This window comes from Giraffa tippelskirchi, chromosome 4 (assembly GCF_054371585.1).
Source record: "Giraffa tippelskirchi isolate mGirTip1 chromosome 4, T2T-mGirTip1v1.2.pri, whole genome shotgun sequence".
In the NCBI taxonomy this organism is placed as follows: domain Eukaryota; kingdom Metazoa; phylum Chordata; class Mammalia; order Artiodactyla; family Giraffidae; genus Giraffa; species Giraffa tippelskirchi.
The window spans coordinates 69,374,639-69,395,481 of record NC_137278.1 but is presented as its reverse complement, the minus strand read 5'-3'; the positions used below and the strand labels follow the sequence as shown (position 1 = coordinate 69,395,481).

The 20,843-nt window shown below is 36.7% G+C and overlaps 1 protein-coding gene across 28 annotated transcripts in view; it reads right to left on the bottom strand.

Annotated features, from left to right (window-relative positions):
* The window catches only part of NRXN1 (neurexin 1), a 1,199,463-nt gene that overhangs the window by 812,937 nt on the left and 365,683 nt on the right, over nt 1-20,843 (bottom strand). For 3 of the 28 annotated variants that reach the window (XM_081593733.1, XM_081593735.1, XM_081593736.1), the window contains one exon: nt 15,964-17,118. The exons of 23 other annotated variants lie outside the window; for them this stretch is intronic. In XM_081593733.1, the coding sequence (XP_081449859.1) occupies nt 16,981-17,118 (138 nt within the window). In that variant the 3' untranslated portion in view covers nt 15,964-16,980. Of the gene's footprint in view, nt 1-15,963; nt 17,119-20,071; nt 20,615-20,843 lie in introns of those variants that run through there. 2 more of the 28 variants (XM_081593734.1, XM_081593732.1) reach the window with 2 other exon arrangements.

Below are 20,843 nucleotides of genomic sequence, written 5' to 3'. Positions count from 1 at the left end.
TTTATTCTGCATGGGAATTCATAACTAGAAAATTGTTTTCTAGAAAAAGTGACATGTTGGAAAATGCTAGCATATAAAGAAGCGGTCTCATCCATTCAACACTGACTAAACATCTACTGTTTATTAGGGGTTGCCCAAGTGGCATTAGTAGCAAAGAACCTCTCTGCCAATGCAGAAGACACAAGAGACACAGGTTCAATCCCTGGGTCAGGAAGATCCCTAGAGGAGGAAATGGCAACCCACTCTAGTATTCTTGCCTGGAAAACCCCATGGACAGAGGAGCCTGGCAGGCTACAGTCCACGGGGTCACGAAGAGTTGGACACAACTTAAGCAAATAAGCACACACATATTTTATCTAAAGGAAGACATATCTACCAATTAATAGAAAAGACAGGTAAATAACTAATTATAATAATGGAACATAAAAGCCTTCACAAAGATGTATACAAGGTACGATGGCACTTAGAGAAAAGTAAGGAACTCTTGGAGACGTGGTCTGAAAAGGAAAAGGTAGAATGGAGGGAACAGCGTTCTCTTTAGAGAACACAACAGATGACAGGTGGGCTGAGGCCAAATCAAGGAGACTTTCTGTGCTCTGTCATGAAGTTTGGCATTTATTCTTAGGCCATAGGGATATATGGAAAGATTTCTAAAATTGGAGTGACATAATCACATTTGGGCTTTCCTTGTGGCTCAGACAGTAAAGAATCTGCCTGCAGTGTGGAGATCTGGGTTCAATCTCTGGATTGGAAAGATTCCCTGGAGGAGGACATGGGAACCCACTCCAGCATTCTTGCCTGGAGAGTCCTCACGGACTGAGGAGCCTGATGGGCTACAGCCTATGGGGTTGCAAAGAGTTGGACATGACTGAGTGACCAAGCACAATCACATTTGAGTTTCACTAAATGTGGAAAATGAGAAAGAGACAAAGTAGGAGTCAGGGAGGTCATTTGGAAAGATATTATAAAGCTTCAGCCAAGGAATGACAGGTCTAGCTATAGCAGTGGCATGGAGAAACGGGGAGAGATTTGAGAGTATTTTGGAGGAAAAACAGCAGAATTTTGTGATCATTTATACATGTAGATGAGAGGGGTAAAAGCTGAGAATAATTTGCAGGTTTCTGGCTTGGATGAATAGGAGAAAATAAAGAAAGAGGGATATATTTTGGAGCAAAGATAATGAGTTTAATTTTAGATGTGCTGAATCTGAAGTAACAAGGTTAGCTATGAAAAAAAAGAAATGAAATAGTCCAGCAGTCCTATAAACCACAAATGCTATTCTGGGAATCAATAGATTTTTAAATTGATTGGCAATACTATTTGCTTCTAACAGTCTGCTTCAGTATTTTGGGCTACTAGTCAATAATAGAAACATAGACAGATTTTAAGAATTACTTAATTTGTTGTGTTAGACTACCACTGCTTTTGAGAAAAGGATAATTTAAATTTATGCTGTTTCAGGAAATTAACTAGGTTTGGCTTGTCTGTATAAGCAGCATAATTAGGAAAAAATAAGCATTTGTATTTGGCCGGTGAAGTGATGATAAACTAGAAGATTGCTTTTGGGACAACAGTGAAATATGTTAACTCAAGCTACTCCAGTGCAACACAGAAAAACAATATTTACACATCATCTCAAAAAATTTACCATATAACTATGAGTCACTCAAGTTATTTGTTACTCAAGTTTAAAATTAACATGGCACAAATACACTTCAGTTGTGAACTCAAACACACCATTCTTTAAGAAAACTGAATTTTAGGGACTATTGTCAGAGGAATAATAAAAATGCAAAGAAGTGCATTAGCTAAGAATATTGATAATTAATAAATCAAGTATGTGTCAATGACATGTATTGTGTTTAGCACTATCAAAGGCACCGTGCAGGATATCGAATGAATTGAGAAGCTTAAAATCTATGCGAGAAGACAATATGCATTAATGAAAAAAAGGAAAGTATCCAAACAGAAGGTGAGATAGCTTAGTAGTAAAGAGTGTTAGGTCATAGGATAGACTTGGCTTAATTCTCAGTTCTGCTAATTACGAGCGTTGTGATACTGGGCAAGTTGCCTTCTCTGAGCCTCAATATTCGTACCTGTACAGACTGGTTCCAAATAGGGAAGGAAGTACATCAAGACTGTATATTGTCACCCTGCTTATTTAACTTCTATGCAGAGTACATCATGAGAAACGCTGGGTTGGATGAAGCACAAGCTGGAATCAAGATAGCCGGGAGAAATATCAATAACCTCAGATATGCAGATGACACCACCCTTATAGCAGAAAGTGAAGAAGAACTAAAGAGTCTCTTGATGAAAGTGAAAGAGGAGAGTGAAAAAGTTGGTTTAAAGCTCAACATTCAGAAAACTAAGATCATGGCATCTGGTCCCACCACTTCATGGCAAATAGATGGAGAAACAGTGGAAACAGCAGTAGACTTTATTTTTTTTTTGTCTCTAAAATCACTGCACATAGTGACTGTAGCCATGAAATTAAAAGACACTTACTCCTTGGAAGAAAAGTTATGAGCAACTTATACAGCATATTAAAAAGCAGAGACATTATTTTGCCAACAAAATTCTGTCTAGTCAAAGCTATGGTCTTTCCAGTAGTGATGTATGGATGTGATAGATGGACTATAAAGAAAGCTAAGTGCCAAAGAACTGATGCTTTTGGACTGTGGTGTTGGAGAAGACTCTTGAGAGTCCCTTGGACAGTAATAAGATCCAACCAGTCCATCCTAAAGGAAATCAGTCCTGAATATTTATTGGAAGGACTGATGTTGAAGCTGAAGCTCTAATACTTTGGCCACCTGATGCAAAGAACTGACTCATTGGTAAAGACCCTGATGCTGAGAAAGATTGAAGGCAGGAGGAGAAGGGGACAACAGAGGATGAGGTGGTTAGATGGCATCATCGACTCAATGGACAAGAGTTTGAGTAAACTCTGGGAGTTGGTGATGGACAGGGAGGCCTGGTGTGCTATAGTTCATGGGGTTGCAAAGTCGGGCACAACTGAGCGACTGAAATGAATTGAACTGAACTGAACAACGTGATACTTTTCCAATTTTTAAGAGAATTAAAAGATATAATACATACAACGTGCTTATGGCATTATACATGCTAACCATTTAGTGTTATCTCTAATAATAATAATAATTAATATTTTTATACCAATTGATAACCAATTGTTGAGGACACGTAAGTGCTAAGGAATTTCAAAAAAGTGCAAGTTCAACTTGGCCTGGAGCATTTAGGTTATGTGCTGAGACTTTTAAAGCAACATAAGTTTTGTGAGGTAAAAAGAGGAAACAAGAAGCCTTTATAAGTCCCTAATACAATGCATTCATTCATTCATTCATTTCAAAATTCTGCGTAAAAGCACTGAACAATTATTTGCTACTCGGTATGAAAGGCCATGATATGGCAAGTGTGACTAAAATGATGGTATGTTTTTGAGAGCAGTGAGACAGAAATAAGTGTGGGGCCCTTCATGAACAGCAGGGCCAAGGGTAGAACCGTCATTTTTTCCCTCTCAGCAGAACTTTACATGCTCAGAGGAGCATGACAGCTTATATATCTCCTTCAGTCTTTTCTTTTTGAAACACTCATTAAAAAGTGGTGCCTTAGAAATAGTACATTCTAGGCAGGAAAAAGCACAGGGAACAGTCAGTTTGGGACTTTCCCACAACACTTTTTGTTCTGGCTCTGTGAAGAATCTCATGGTGAGAATTTCAAAGAGTTTTCAACAGCCAATGTATAATTGATACTCTCTTCCAGAATTTAGCTTTGGCAATGCCTGTGTACAAGCTATTGAAAGACTCTGGAATAAGTTAGTTGTATTGTAACTCAAGGATACAAGTGTTAAGTTGTCCTTCCTGTTTGCTAACACTCTAAGAAACTCTACTGTATTTCCATCTCTTTTGCCAGCTCAAGGTTTTTGTGTTAGCACTCAGTTGCAAAGTCTACAGTTTTGACTAAATTTACTGGCCTAATTCAGTCACACAGACAATCAATTTAGATAATTCCATTGGTCTGGTGGACTTTCCACTGAATTATTTTTTACCTCAGCTGGCTGAGTGACTAGATTGGACTTCTGGAAATATATTTTCTGAGTACATACGAAAGATGATTATTTCTTTGTTAAATCCTGATATCAAAGCTGTAAAAACCTGTATGGAAAAAAGTCTAGTCAAAGACTGTAAATAGATATATCCCTTCTCAGGTCAATATTTAGAAAAGCAGGTTCCCTCTTTCACACTTTTATTCTTAAGCCCACACTTGCTTCATGTACATGGAATAGTCCACAAGAGGTTTATTATTAATGTTGCCTCTGGTATTTGTACAAATCATCTGCTTCTTTGAAATGCCATCTCAGGAATCATTGTGAATCACAGCTAATATGATATATTCTAATAGCCATATTCCTGAATATATATATGTATGTATACATATAAAATTCTACCATCTTCTCTAGTACTCCAAATAAATTTTTTTTTTTAATGTCGATTGGTTAAGGGTCTGACACATTATCAGAGCAATTTGCTTCCTTCCTCCAAACTGCTAATGACATTTATTTAAAGCATTTCATTTTTTTTCTGCCCAATGAATCTAGTTTTGTCAAGTCACATTAGAAGTATTGCATCTGGTGTTTTGTTTGATAGGAAGAGATTTGTGAGGCAAGTTCATCAACACATTATGATCAAGCATTGTGTGCATTAATATAACATGAATACACAAGCCTATATTGCAATTTAAATTTCATTTCACATGCAAGATAAGTTATTTATAGAACTTAGATGAATTTCCTGGTTTGCTATTGAAAATCTTCAGAAAGTATTCTACTATTCTAAATAACATTCTTGTAAAAATGCACTGCAGCTTTCAGAGAAAATACAGATGCTATGTAAAGGTAATTCTTTTCTGAGCACATATTTATTTATACATTTTAACTAGAATCAAGTGTTATGAAGCTGTCTTCAACCATTCACTGACCAGCACTGGCAATTCTTGTTTTCAAATTCTTAGCACATTTTTAATTTGGACCTTTGATGATTTGTTAACACTAGAGCCTCTTTTCCAGAGAATCTTTTAAATCACATATGGTAATTTGTCCCAACTGAGATTTTTTTTTTCCTACTTCTTTTTGCTAGTACAAAGAATATTCTCTTTTCTTCCATTGTCCAAACTTATCACCATACAATATGCATGAGATGATGATGATAATTAGGAAAAGAGAGAGAGAGGAAATGGGCAGAGGTAGGGAAACACAGGAGGATGATTGAGAAGAGTAAATTGGAACCCATGAGGTCTATTTGACTGGTTTTAGCTCCTAAAGAGATAGTGCTTAGAGAAATTCAAAGGGGATGTGTGGAGACTATGGGTCACACAGAGAAATATCAGAAATTCAAGTGACACCTGGAGGCCCAGAGTTGGAAAGGAAGGGATTCTCTACTTGTTACAAATGCATTGTCATTCTGGAGCCCAGAGGTTGGCAGTTTTGGGGGGATGTGGAGACACACGCTTGGTATGAATTGGAACAGTGGCTACATTGGTATTTTCTTCTTTGTTATGCCTCACAAGCAAGAGAGGGTGTAGAAAAGCAGATTCCCAAGGAAGAGTGAAATAATGGTGAATGCCAAGTTCGGATTAAAGATATTGGGATAGTTTTTAAGCATGAAGGGGCAAATGTCTGGGAGGACTCTGGGAGTGTGGGGCAGGGATTGAAGCACCCCCTCACCTCAGTGAGCATGATCAAGTCAGTTAAACAGCTAGGCTACACAGGATCGAAGAAGTGATACTGTCTGTTCTTAACACAGAGGAAGAAACAAAGGTTGAATGACACAGGCAAGGAAGAAAAACTAAAAGTATTTTAGCTCTTCCAGAATCAAGATTGCAGTACAGTTGCATTACTTTGAAATATTATAAACTCCCCAAATCCACTAGAGTAAAGCTTACATACCATTCATCAAAGTCAACTAGAGATGATCTGGGATTTCACACTATTGACCACTGGGAACTGATAGTAGTAAGACACTGTGAAATAAATTATTTTATTCGACTTACATGAGCTTCACAAAAATCAAAAAAGGTAAATACAATGACCTTTATCTTACTGATAAAACAATGCATATGAAGAAAATGCATCTTATAAAATTTAACTGATTTGTCTTGAGTGAGACAGTTGCTAAGGACTACAACCAGGACATTTGTTTCCTATTTAACATTCATCTGGTTATATACGCTGTGTTGTCTCTAAACAGGAACTCCCTCAATGTATTTTGCTAAAACTTTAATTTAGAACATAGTAATGTCACATCTAGTATTTTTTTTAAATCTACAAATAGTCCAATGAATATATAAATATAATGTCCATGAAGTCTGGATGAATTAACCTAAGGGAGGAAAAAAAAGCATTTTCTGAATTTACTTTGATTTTGCTTTTTATCAAATATATTATCTAATCTACTCTAAGTACACTGTAGAGACCTCTGAAGGATTCACTTCTGCTGTGAATAAGCTTTAAATTTTGAGAAAAAGGTTTAAAAATAAGTTTTTTTTTCCTTTCAGAAGTCAAGAAAATGGACTATAAAAATAGGTAAAGGGAAGTTTAAGAGAAACATTGCTATAATGTTGACATAATGTCAAATATTACTAAAAAATAAAATTTCAGTCCACTGGATCCTCTTAAGTGTTTCCTCTAAGATCTAGAAGACATCAAAATTTTCCATAAAGTAATAGCCTATGGAAAATTACAAAGGATATTATCTGGCCTTTCTGAGATGGAAATCATTTTAGCATAGGGAAGAAATTAGCAGATGTGAAAACAGTATGCTACAGGAAAAGGAATTTCTTTTTCTTTTTAGTGACTTTAGGCAAAGCTAAGTTAAAATAAAACAAAATAATTAAGCATGCAGTGGAAAAAAGGATGCTTTGCTGGAATTCAGAGTTATGCCATCCAATGCTCAAATTGCTGGGCAGCACTGTTAACACACTGCAATCTCAGCTATATCCCACTCGAATACTGAGACCAGCAGGAGGCAGCTGGTCAGCGCAACTTATAGCACTCAATTTTCCATTATTACAATAGCAAGAGATAATTTCTTAAAAATACAATTCCATTGTCCATCTTTATATGTAGCCTTGCTTCTTTATCACTGCCTAGGCAAACCCAGGGAACTTACTTCAACAGCTTACAGTCAAGACATTAAAAAACAGAAGCTGGTATCAGGACAATTGGTCTTTACATTATCTGCCATACTTGAAGTGCATGAAAACTATAATAACAGCAACAGTGCAAAAAATGTGGTACTCTCTGCTTTTTAAAATCAGTTCCTATTTTCCAATGTCTATGAAGCATAGACGACTGGATCAAATGAAAATGGAATGATATTAACCTCTTTTAAGAAAAATGATCAGAACTAAATCCAAGGAACAAAATCATCTCTGGTCTGGGTCTTATACTCCTATTTTGGAAGTAAGGGCCCGGCATAGGGCTGAACAGGCCATCCTGCCCTCGAGGACAGGAGCAAAGGAGCTGAAATATAGTAATATATGTGGACACAAAAGAGTACCAAGCCATACAGAAGCATCCTGGAATCAAGGACTTTGACTTGGGCTGATGTGAACTAACAGGCACTCAGCAGATTTTTTGTTACAAACATTCCAGTAAAGACTAAATGATATGTATTCTAGTAGAAAGTAATAAGAAAAAAATATTAAATACAAATCACTTAACAGTAATCTAGATGCAATCTTCTAGTACTAATTAATTTCAACCATTCCCCTGTACCCCACCAAGCCATAAAACTTTGGAGGAAAAAGGGAAATAGGAGTTTTTCTTTGTTGAACTATTTGATGGTAATAATTTTACTACTCAGCAGTCATGCCATTTTTATAACTAATCAAAGCAAATGGTTTGATGTTAAGTCAATGCTGTTTATACAAATTTGACTTATTGGATGTGTCCACATTAACATTATGACTACAAATCAGCATAGTAATTAAAACTGTGTTCTGACACTTATTAACTGTTTAATCTTGGGCATGGCACTCTATCTTTCTAAACCTCAAGCAACTTCATCTATAGAGACTGATAATAATATCAACTTCAGAGTTTTTGTGAAGATCAAATGAGATACCATCTGAAACATAAAGCATAGTTCCTGACACAGAGCCAATGAATGGTAGCTGTCAGTCATTAAATAAATACAAGCCCTATTAACTTGTATGTCAGTACACAGTGACAAGGTCACAAGTTTGCATTCCCACCTAAAATTAATTAGTTTCCCTTTCCATGTCCTACAACTGCCTGTCTCATATAGTATGAGAACTGTGTGAGAACCTGTGAACTATGTGAGACTGTAAGTATGCCCTCAGTAAATTACCCAGGCAGAAGACAATGACTAACATCTTTCTAGCTACAAAGAAACTTATAGCTTTCCCAAGAAAATCTCCTAAACCTTTAACCCATTTACTTGTAATACACAACCAGACCATCTTTAAATTGCTCTCATTCACTTGCATCATCCAATATCTTCCTACTTTTTAAAAGAAGGTTAAGAACTGACTTTCAACACAGAGTACTGATAATAGTCTCAAAATAATAGTGCTAAACTTCTTGGCCTATTGAGATGAAATAAGAGAGAAGAAACTCCTAGAAGCTTCATCCCTTGGCTGGAACATGTAACACTAAATTTGTGGCATTTTTCAGCATTTAATAATGTTATAGCTTGATGTCAGTGCAAAGGCAGAAGGGGTCAAACAAAAGCAAGTCATGGTGACATGCAATATTGTTTCATTATCAGGAGATAACACCATCCCACTCCATAGGCTGACATGGATTGAGATTTTCAGTAGCTAGTATTTCCAAGGATCTAGCAAGAATCAGCAAAACAGTATATGTCATGTCCTAAGGTCTAGGAAAGGAACAAAAGTAATCTCAGCAATGCAGGAGTAATTTTAAAAGATAAAGCTTATACACACATTTTTTTTGGAATAAATGGCTGTATAAATTATAAGATAGAGGAGCAGAGTGATCTCAATACTTTATAATGCAGCTCCGTATATAGTAACACATTTATACACAAGTTTTACATGTATATGCATATATGTCTATACATAGATGCAGTTATATAACTAAATACATACTTATAGATCAACCCTTAAGAGCCTACTAAGTGTGGTGTGCTTTAATAATTTAGCGAAGGCAACTTTTAGTTGTTCTGTGTACACTGATTACACTGGAAGGTGTTTAGCCTGAGTTCCTGACTTTCCAGAACAAAGATAATAATCAAGAAGCAAATAAAGTATCTGAAAGCTGAAATAGCTATGGCATAATTCCTTCACAGAAGTTTTTCACTTTGCACACAGAAGTGCTCTGTAGAACCTCTTTTGTAATCTATTAGCTTTATCTTTGACAGGATTCTAAATGGTGTGTTATTTGGCTTTCTAGCCTACAGCAAATCAGAAGCAAACAGTTGCTCTAACCTGGAAGTGGCTTCAATAAGCAGGCATATTGATGATAACAACAAGAAATTGCTCTCCTAATAAGGGAGGAGGATTAAGAAGTGAAATATAAAAGATAGATATAGGAATTTAGAAAGCATAGTAGCTTAGCATGAGGGCAGCAGCTTTACACACCTCAGTAGCCCCACAGGAATTACTGTATTATAGCATAGTACAGGGATTAATGTTCATAATGATGACCTTGTGCTATCAAAAAGAGGTTAACTTACGCTAGCAGGTTCCATTCAACAATGTAGGAAGTGTGTATTGCCTTCAAAATAATAAAATGAAACAGAAAAGTTTTGTTGCACAAAGTGGAAAACATCACTTATCTGGAAAGTTCACGTTTGTAGAACAATCTTTTCGAATGGCATCAGATAGTTACTATATGTACCCATTCTATCCATCCTGTGCATCTTATTTCCTGCAATTTTCTATTCCTTTAGTTTATTTAAGTTATCCTCTACTCCCACCATTGCAAATCTCAACAAACTATAATATAGCATACTAATTAGTACACTTAATTCACACTAATGGCTGACTTATATTATCTTTATTTATTATTGTATTTTCAGACCAATTCTGAAATGTAAATGATAATTCTAAAGAATTTCATTAAAATACATCTTGAAAGGTTAAAAGTGAACAAGAAAATGCATATAATAGGGTGGTTTCTCATTTTGCTATCTATAGTTGACTTGTTTCCCAAATATCTCTTCCAGCCCGCAAGGCAGAAATGGAATGATAGATGGTGACAAGCCCTAAGCAACTTCACGAATCACCTAGTATCTGTCAATATGCAGATTATGACGCACTGAGAGATGGGGTTTTGGCCACATCCCAGTTTATGTCCGTATTAAATTGTTAAGAAAACATTTGAAATCTCACTTTCTGCTTCATTTCCTCTGCCTTATTTTGGATAAGAATAAATTGGTATGTTGGCATTCATTAAATTGAAAAATTCTTGCCTTACATATTATTTTTGGTAGAAAATATTGGGAATCCACCTCTCATTGACAAACATGAACAGAACATGAATCAGAGAATTTGAATTTTGAGTCACAGATGAGTATTAGATCACTAAATAATAAAGGCACCAAAAATGGGAAACACGATTGCTTTTCAAAATACAATTTTGTAAGAATCATCATAAATCATACATTTTTATAAATGAGTCCAACTTTAGTTTGTTTTCTTCTTAAAGTTAAATAAAACTAGCTTTTTAAAAAATATATTCTAGAGATGAACTTCTCACTTAAACAAGATTTATTATTATTATTATTTTAATTTACTTTTTTCCACCTTAATTTTTAATATGCTAGCTTGGCTGTTCTTGATATACTGTTTCATTCTTTTTTTCTCGCAAATGCTGCCACATGCCTCAATATAACCCATAGTCTTCTGCCCTTCTCTCTAAATGTGAGGTAGGGCTGAAAGCAAAACACTGAGGACTGTCCAATATCTTTGTGTGTCACTATCTTCTTTACATGGTCTTTTGGCATTTTAGTCTGGATAGTCTATCCTTTCCAACTTGATGGGACCCAAACTATAATCACTTTCTGTTTCACAAACTTGTTTATTGACACCAGTTTGTGTCTATTGCTATGATACTAAAACTTTGAGTCATCTGATTATTTTATTCTTTATATTCATTTGGACACTATACTTTGTCACTTTTTCTTTCAGAATATATATCATTTCCTTCTTTTTATCTTCATTCCAAACCTCCTCCAACTAGGATAGTACCCAATAAGTTAAGGTCTTTATTACCATAGCACTTTCTGGTCTCTTTTTGCCTCAAGTTTATTTTACAATTAATAGTCTTAATTTTGTTTTATATTGTCAATATCTAATTTAAAATACTAATTGAGCGATTTGTTCCACTTTTTATATCTCTTACCTAAAAGCAGCTGCAGAAAGACCAAATTTATGGTATCTGCAACATTAAACTCCAAAACATCTTTTGCATTTGAAAAATCATAGATTTTTTTATCTGGGTATTTTCAACATCATCATCAGGTGCTGCACACCTAGTATCATGCTCTGCTGTGCTTTGCTTTTCTTCTACACTCATTTGACCAAGCCAAAGATACAGATCCTGCTTCCAAAGACAAGTATTGAAAATAGACAGGCTTTCACTAAAGTATAAATTCAGGAGCTTGGAGCTATTAATTTCTTCTCCCTCTCAAATCCCTTCCTCCTTTTTTTCTGATGCCTGCAATTCTGCAACTAGAAACATACTCTTCTGAGATTAAAGCTGAATCCTCATAACCATCCACATCATCCAGCAAAAAATATCTGAAGATATTTTGTACTTAAATTGCAGTTTGGAAACTGAATTGCAGAATGTTACATTTAGCCAATATGGAATTAAAAAAAAAAAAAAGAAAGAAATAGTTGCCCACATTTACAAACATTAGATCTCAAATAAAAATTTAGGTGTCCAGTTTTTCTTGAAAAATCATAACATATAGTCTTATTGGGTCTTCATTCTTGTGTAATAGAAATGAAGGGGATTTCGATGGTGAGGTAGACACTCTCTGATTCACAGACTATCTCTGCCTGTCATCTCACACTGAGTCATTTTTGCTCATCTACTTCGCCTGCCAGGCATTTGATTCTGGACCCTTTCTTTCTTTTATTGATCATTTACACCTTATAAAGAACAATATTTGAGCTAGTTTCCTCAGGGCTGGATTTAATAGGATAGAAATGGAGTATGAGGGGGATGATATTTATGGAAAGGGGAGAGTGAGCACTTAGAATTGACTGCCTTGGGACAGCAAAGGCAAATATGACCCATTTCACCCTTTGGAAGGTCTTGGCCCTACTTGCTTCATGAGCTATGCCTGCAAAAGAATATTTTAAGAAAAAGTCAACTTCCAAATTATATTCGGAGAGAGCTAGATAGCTACTAGTTTGGTGATAACACAGAGTAATCAAAAAGGAAGAGGCTACCCCAGAGTCCACAGCCTAAGTTATATTAGCCAGCGTAACACCAGTTTAGGTTTTCAGTATGAATTTTAAAAAATGTATTCTTATCCAAGTAGGCTTCCTGAGGATGCTATAATGTTTCTTAGGCCACAGTCCACTGTTACCATCTTATTATATGTAACCAGTTGAGGCTGCAACTGGAAATCACAGCAAATTCCTCATACATTTCTTGGGCCTTTCCAAAAGGAGCCCCCCGAGGGGAAAATAACATTCAGTTCAATTCAGTCGCTCAGTCGTGTCTGACTCTGTGATCCCATGAACTGCAGGCTTCCCTGTCCATCACCAACTCCCAGAGCTTATTCAATTTCATGTTCATTGAGTCAGTGATGCCATCCAACCATCTCATCCTCTGTTGTCCCTCTCTCCTCCTGCCTTCAATCTTTCCCAGCATCAGGGTCTTTTCAGATAAAACGGAATCTTGTCATTATAAGCCCATGCCAGCCTGACTAGGGGAAAAAAAAAAAAAATTCAGCCCACTTGGTCCCGATCCTCTGTCTATATGCAGAAATGCTAGTTTGTTTTATTCAATAAATTAAGGCAATTAGAAAAAAAAAAAACACAATCTATAAAATGCTACATAAAAATCACAGTGAAATTACAAGTAAAAACTGACAATCAACAAAATCCTGCTTTCAAATTCGATTTCTTAGGAAGGCCTTGATTCTGCAAAGTTCAACACATCCTGATTTCCTCCCCTGAGAGAGGATAATAGCATTAAAGGTCACTGGTAGGGACTGTTGCCAAGCCAGTGAGACAAGGACTCTCTCCCTCTAGAGATATATCAAAATGTGCAGTGATCGGTTGATTAGGTCAGGGCATCTTTTGTATTATGCATGTAAATGGGAATTAATGTCCACAGAGTGCCAGCAACTAATTTGTTAAGGTTGGTAAAAATGATACCTTGTACTCAACCATTAGATCAAACCTCTGAAGTCTGTACTGGGAAGAGCAGGCAAGACTTAATATTTCTATAATTAAGTAGTTAGTATCTAATTTATCAGTTGCTTTTAACTCAGAAGTCATAATATTTGGCATTGAATAAAAACAGAAAACATATTTCATTAACATTTCTTTGGGTTTGTTTCCTCCTGTGACAAGGTAACTGCTGAAAAACAATGAATAGTCAGGCTATTTATGGCCAAATTGTAGGAGAAAATCAGCAGGGTGTTTAAAGATGAGATTAGTAACACCTCATTTACCTGGGTATTTCCTGGGAAAGAGCAGTTCTGGAGAACTGATTTTTCCATGTACTTAAAGCTTATGTCCACTTAACACCTAAATTTTAGATGATAATCTTTATAAAATAAATTATCCACTGGTTTTCTGCCTTCCTACATAGATATTTTAAACATAATATTATCTTTTTTTTTTCCCTTGATGACTCAGGGGTCATCTTGGTGAACACTCATTACTGCACCATATGGCTATATAGTTCTATGCCTACTATATCATTTTTCTCTCTCCTCCTTCAATGTCAAGCTTTCAGATGTCACTATGGCTGTCACTATGCCTCTTCTTAGCTTCTCCTTTGTTGTTTTCCAATCTGTTGTGGGCTGAGAAACCAGACAATCAGGCTGATTAAGAATGACTTGCTGAATACAAGTCAAAGGGCTCAGAGTGAAGTACTAAGAAAGAAAATGGCTGCCCTTAATAGGGAGTTTTCATGAAAGCTATTTTGGATATGCAGAAACTTTTTCACTTAATTCTAGATTAAGGGTTGAGGTTGTTCTTTGAATTGGTAGAGTATTTCTGCATTCAGTGTTAAAATATTTCTCCATAGAGAGATGAAATAGTTTAGACAATATACAAGCTAGAGAAACTGCGTAGACTCTACAGAAGTAAAGGAATTATATGAGTCAATATTCAAGAACCCTTGCCTAAAACCTCAAACTATGAAGATCAAAATCTTTCCTTGATTACTAGATGTTTGTTTTTTTTCCCCCCATGTAGAGATGAAGAGCAATTTCTAGAAGGACAAACTTGAAGGATAATAGGCAAAAAGTATGGTTTTCTGTTAGAATCTTTCAGGATTTCACCTTTACCCCTTAGAATGTTGTCAGATGAGATGGGAGAATCTTAGAAAAGAACAGAATAAGACTAGCTGTGTTTTTGAAACAGGAGAGAAGGGGGCAGGGCACAAACTTTAAAAGAACGACATAGCCCGAGGACAGGACATTAACTGATTATATGCAAATAAGTCCAAGATGGTGGACAAGTCAACTTCCACTAGACCTTGAGCCTCATTATGTGCTAAGCTGCTTCAGTCGTGTCTGACTCTTTACAACCCTAAGGACTATAGCCCACCAGGTTCTGCTGTCCTTGGGATTCTCCAGGCATGAATACTGGAGTGTGTTTCCATTTCCTCCTCCAAGGGACTTTTCCACCCCAGAGGTTGAACCTGCATCTCTTACATCTCCTGCATTGGCAGCCAAGTTCTTTACCACTAGAGCCACCTGGGAAGCCCTATATGATCATCATAACGCATCAGTAAGCTTAGTGATACACATATCAGTGCCACCACAGTTCTGAGGTCAACCATCAAAGATCAAAAAGTGGGCAGTGGCCCAATTCCTGGAAATCCCCACCCCTTCCCAAAATAGTTGGCATAATTCTTCCACTATTAGCTTATGAAATTAACCAGCCCATAAAAACTAACTGGGACTTCCCAGGTGGTGCTAGTGGTAAAGAACCCACCTACCAATGCAACAGACGTAAGAGATGCAGGTTCAATCACCGGGTCAGGAAGATCCCCTGGAGAAGGGCATGGCAATCCACTCCAGTATTCTTGCCTGGATAATCTCGTGGACAGAGGAGCCTAATGGGCTATGGTCCATAGGATCACAAAGAGTTGGACACAACTGAAGCGACTTAGCAGCAGCAGCAAAAACTAACCACTTCGTATTTTGAGGCTACTCTCTCCTGAGATACCCATACTCTCTCTGTGGAGTATATTTCTCTCTAAATAAATCCACTTCTTACCTATCACTTTGTCTTTCACTGAATTCTTTCTGTGATGAGACATCAAGAACTTGAGTTTCATTAAGATGGAAACCATGTGTTTGATCTTGAGTTTCATTAAGATGGAAACCAGATGGAAGACTGTCTCGGCTGTGTGACAAGCTGTGGGTTCAAGCTCCAATCTGAGTTACATGGTTTCATTTTCACATGGCTTCACAAAGCTGTCTACTTTGCTTCCATCTCTTTACAGAAAATCCCCAAATCAGGGCCCCTACCTAAAGTCTTTTCTTGTGTCTAATTCTGTCCCTGAGGATAGCCTATGGGTCCCCAAACACCTGTGGTTTCCAGAGCCTCCCCATCTCCACACACCAACCACAGCCTGGTGCTAAAACAAAGACTCTCCCATCTGCCTGTTTGTATTTGAATGACTTCATCTTGATGGCTTAGCAACAACCAGCAATCTCCCTGCCGATCCCTCTATATTTATTTACTGTACACACAATCTTTTTCTTTTTTTTTTTTTTAATGCTTTAAATGCTTCCTTCAAAGCCCACAATAAAGAGAGTGCATGTCTCTAAAACAGACAGAGGGTGTGGGGTTGGGTGGGAAGGAGAGATGAACATCCTTTTCCTGTCTCTCCCCTAGGACCCAGATGTAGCCGGGATTTCACTGCAATTAGTAAAGATTTCTTAGGTTCAAACAAAGATGAGAGGGGAGACAGCATCCCTTATCTTGTCAGGGGCTTCTTTGGTTTTCAGCATTACAAAAGACTTTTTTTTTTTACTGTTTAATGTCAACCTGTGTGCAGAATACAAAGGCCCCTCCCAGTCCCATACACTCTCAAGAGTAAAATTAGTATGAAATCCAGTAGAAGAATATCGATTATACAATTAGTCCCAAAGCTCAAAGGCCACAGGGCAACCTCAGGCGCTTGCTACTAATAAGCACAATGTTTTCCTCTGCAGAGGCACGTTGTATTGCAGGTCTTTTGTATCACATTTAAGCTATGCCAGCTCCCTTTACACATTGCAATTGGATTATTTTTCAATCAGAGGACTTAAAAATAAATAGAAATACCCCTTGATTATTAATAGTTGGGTTTTCTGCAACTGTATCTAAGTTATGTAAACATGACTCAGGATAATCAATTTATTGTATTTTAAGACAATGAAATTGAGATCTACATCAAATCCTTTTATATCACCATTCAACTAAATTTAATATATACAAACTTATTACATTAAATAGCAAACTGAAACAAAATATCACTGTAGACAAACCAATAAAGAGTGTAAATCTCTGAAGTCCTCATGTTAGTCCTTCTTTCAGAAATGTTAAAAGTCTGATCAAAATAAGAATAATAGACTTGGAAACAAAATCAGTGTTAGAGTTCTCTCAGCCTCACAGATTTCAGTCAATACAGAATGGGCTCCATTCAAAAAATTCTCTGTATAGCAAAGTCCATTTAAGTGCAACATACTCTAAGAAGCCATCCTGATTTCCCAGCCAGAAGTCCTTGGTTCACATCTTGCCCCCAAGTTTACTATGGTAGCTTGGCTTCACCCTGCGGTTTTGGTACAGCACATTACCCAAAAGTACATAGATGAGAGTCCAATACAGGAATGGAATTAGAGTCAAGACTGCCATCCGTTGTTTTGTCTACAAAAAAAGTCATTTTGAAATGAAGAAACAAAGGTTAGTAATTTTACAAACCCATTTGGGGTTTCTCATTGGTTCATATTTTAAATAACTGCAAAAATAATGCTGTGATACTAACATTTCATTTCTACATAAAATTTTAAGTCAAACTCAACTTTCCAATGTTGCTAGGCTAGTCAATAATTGTAGATAACCTGAGATGCAAATACCACAAAAAACATGGTGCTATAAGACAGAATATTCCAGGCATTCATAAATATGCATTCTACAGCCTCTTATATAAATGATTCAGCACACAGACCTATGAAATTCTGATAGTACTCTTTATGTATAGAATAAAAATCATCCAGAGGCAGCAAAATGGATGAATTCTCTAATGCATTATACCATGAAGCCACCAAGCTTTGCATGTGAGACTTGGAGGGAATGGGAATGCGTTTTCAAGTCTCTAGATTTCTCTGAATCTTTACTGAGAGATGGCATTCACAATTAAATTCATGAATATGAGTGAGTGTGATAGAAGTGAAATATAATGTGCACCCAGTGCCCCCAAATAAACTGTTTCCTTTACTTTCAACACTCTTAACACAAAATGAGTGGGGCTTTTTCCCACACCAGCCAGTTCTACAACTCTCCAGATACCAACTGTATGTCTTACAATTCAGCCACCAGGAATCAGAGCCAACCCTAGAGGTTAAGTCCCACAAGACGGTTCCCCACTTTGAATGCCAACTTCAAGTCCCAGTGGTCACCTGTACTTCTGTCATCTGCCCCATGTCTCTCTCCTCAAGTTTGATAATCTGGAAGAACAGCTCACAGAAGTCAGGAAAGTGCTTTATTTACTCTTATCTATTTATCATAAAGAATATATTCATGTATCTTTTTGAATTAGCATTTTGTTTCTTTGGAGTGTACACCCAGGAGTGGCATTGTTGGGTCAGTTCAGTTCAGTTCAGTCTCTCAGTAGTGTCCGACTCTTTGCAACCCCATGAATCGCAGCATGCCAGGCCTCCCTGTCCATCACCAACTCCCAGAGTCCACCCAAACCCATGTCCATCGAGTCGATGATGCCATCCAACCATCTCATCCTCTGTCATCTCCTCCTGCCCTCAATCTTTCCCAGCATCAGGGTCTTTTCCAATGAGTCGGCTCTTCGCATCAGGTGGCCAAAGTATTGGAGTTTCAGCTTCAACATCAGTCCTTCCAATGAACATTTGGTATTAATTTGAAAAGATACATGCACCCCAATGTTCAGAGCAGCAGTATTTACAATTTCTAAGATACGGAAGCAACCTAAGCGTCCATCAACAAATGAATGGATAAAGAAGATGTGGTATCTGTATACAATGGAATACTACTCAGTCATAAAAAGAATAAATTTTTGCCACTTGCAACAATATGGATGAACTTGGAAGGTATGATAAGTGAAATAAGTCAGAGAATGACAAATACTATATTATATCACTTATATGTGGAATCTAAAAAATGCAACTAGTGAACATAACAAAAAAAAGAAACAGACTAGCAGATAAAGAAAACAAATTAGTGTTTACCTGTGGGTACAGGGAAGGGGGAACAACGCAGGGGTATGGGATTAAAAGGTACAGATTATTCTGTGCAAAATAAGCTGCAAGGATACCTTGTATAGGACAGGGAATATAGGCAATATTTTATAACAACTATAAATGGAATATAACCTTTAAAAATTGTGATCACTATATACTGTAGACTTATAATATACAGCGACTATACTTCAATGAAAAAAAAAAGAACATAATATAAGGACAGCCAAATGGAGGAGACATATAGGGCTAGATATGTGAGGGGGGCATGGAGCATCCATGCCTTTTCCAGATTTGTACCTTGATATGGTCACTACCTCAGAAGCTCTCTGAACCCCTTCGGTTACAGTTTTTATGGGGGTTTTGTTATGTAGGTATGAGAGGTTAAATCATTGGTCATTGGTGATTTGGCTCAACCTCAAAGCCCATTCCCCTGCCCAGAGGTAATACTAAAAGTTCCAGGCCTCTAACCACTGGTTGGTTCCTCTAGTAACCAGTCCCTCTAGTAACCATTGTCCTAGAATCACATCATTAGCATAAACTCAGGTATGTTGAAAAGGGGTTATTATAAATAATGGAAGATACATCTGTCAACCCTATCTCCACAGGATTTTAGGAACTCTGGGCCAGGAACCAGGAAAGAAGACTAAATATATATTTTCTATCACAGTGTAACAGCCTCTAATAAGTGGCCTTGAAAACATACACTTATGCAGAAATACATTGCACATCTGTGCTGAAGCACTTTTATCCTAAGTGTCATCTTAGAACACAGATATGATCAAGTTCTGGGCTTGAAAATGTTAATTTCTTTGGTCTAAGTGGCACAAACCAGAGGAGGTAAAATCATGTTAAGTACTTTTCCTGATTCTCTCTTCCACATACACACAAATAATAAATTAACCACTTTCCTCTCATTCCTTTCCTCTAACCATTTTGAGAATTGCCTAACTACTGTGTTCCCTGTATTATTCACAGAAAATATCTGCCCCTTGTCAGGTACAACAGATTAAACGTTGTATTAAACTGGATGTTAAATGTGGGATGTGTTTCAGTTACTTCACTGTCCTGGGGTGACATTTTTTTAAAGGCATTTTCTTTTAATATTTCAAAAGTCAATGATTACATTTTAGATGGAGACACGAGAGGAATTTCTAACAATCACACAAATGTTTTTGTAGGCAAATACTTAGAGGCTTTAGAGATGTGAGGAGGGTCATGTAGAGTGGGTTTCATACACTCTGATTTTAGAAATGAAATTTGTTAGCTTAAAGATAAACATAAAAAATTAATAAATGCTCTGACACGGATAAAGAAAATCACAAGAAGGTGAACTGGGTTTGACCCATTGTATAAGTACTTGAATAACTTGTATTTCATGTAAACGGAAATTCATGTTTCCGAACAGTTTTTATTGGCTTAACTTTGTGTTAAAGCTAACAGGCTCAATTGAGCCTTGTTATCTCATGAGATTTTTTTTTTATAACAATTCAAATAAATGAGGGATTTTTTAACTTCAAAGTTGAAAAAAATATAAATCTTTTCAAATGTTCATTTTATTTCATTAGAAGGGAGAAAAGTATCTTATTTTCTTAAGTGGAAAGAGTATACATACTGGTTTTGTTCTGAAGTGCCATTGTAAGGATTTGTAATGCTTTTTTAATTTTACAGTCAGGATTGCTGTTTCTGCATTGCAGAATACTGTACTTCATAGAATTGTCAGATTGGACAAAAGAAGACAAAACAGAATGTTGAATAAATACCCAGTTCCCTTTAGGATTCTTGCCTCCATCTCACATCACCAGCCTTCCTTGCTCTTGGTCAGTCTCTGGTGGCTGTAAAACCCTTGGGGCAGACTGAGGGATACTCCCATAGAAAACCTTCCCTTTACTTTCTCCCTGTGAACTATAATAGCGGTCCACAGCTCCCAACTCCTACAAAGAAAATAGAATATTCATTTGCAAAGTCTTCCAAAATAAACTTAGTTTCTATATAAATTTGGAGCTATCTAGATGGAAGTTATCTGTACTTATCTGAAAAGTCTTTAATTTATACCCTTTACTGATTAAGGCTGGCTTTGGGAGATATATCTGGGCATGCAAACAAAGAAAAACAATATCAAATAGATTGACTTTAGATCATAAAAAAGAAGATTCTATCTAA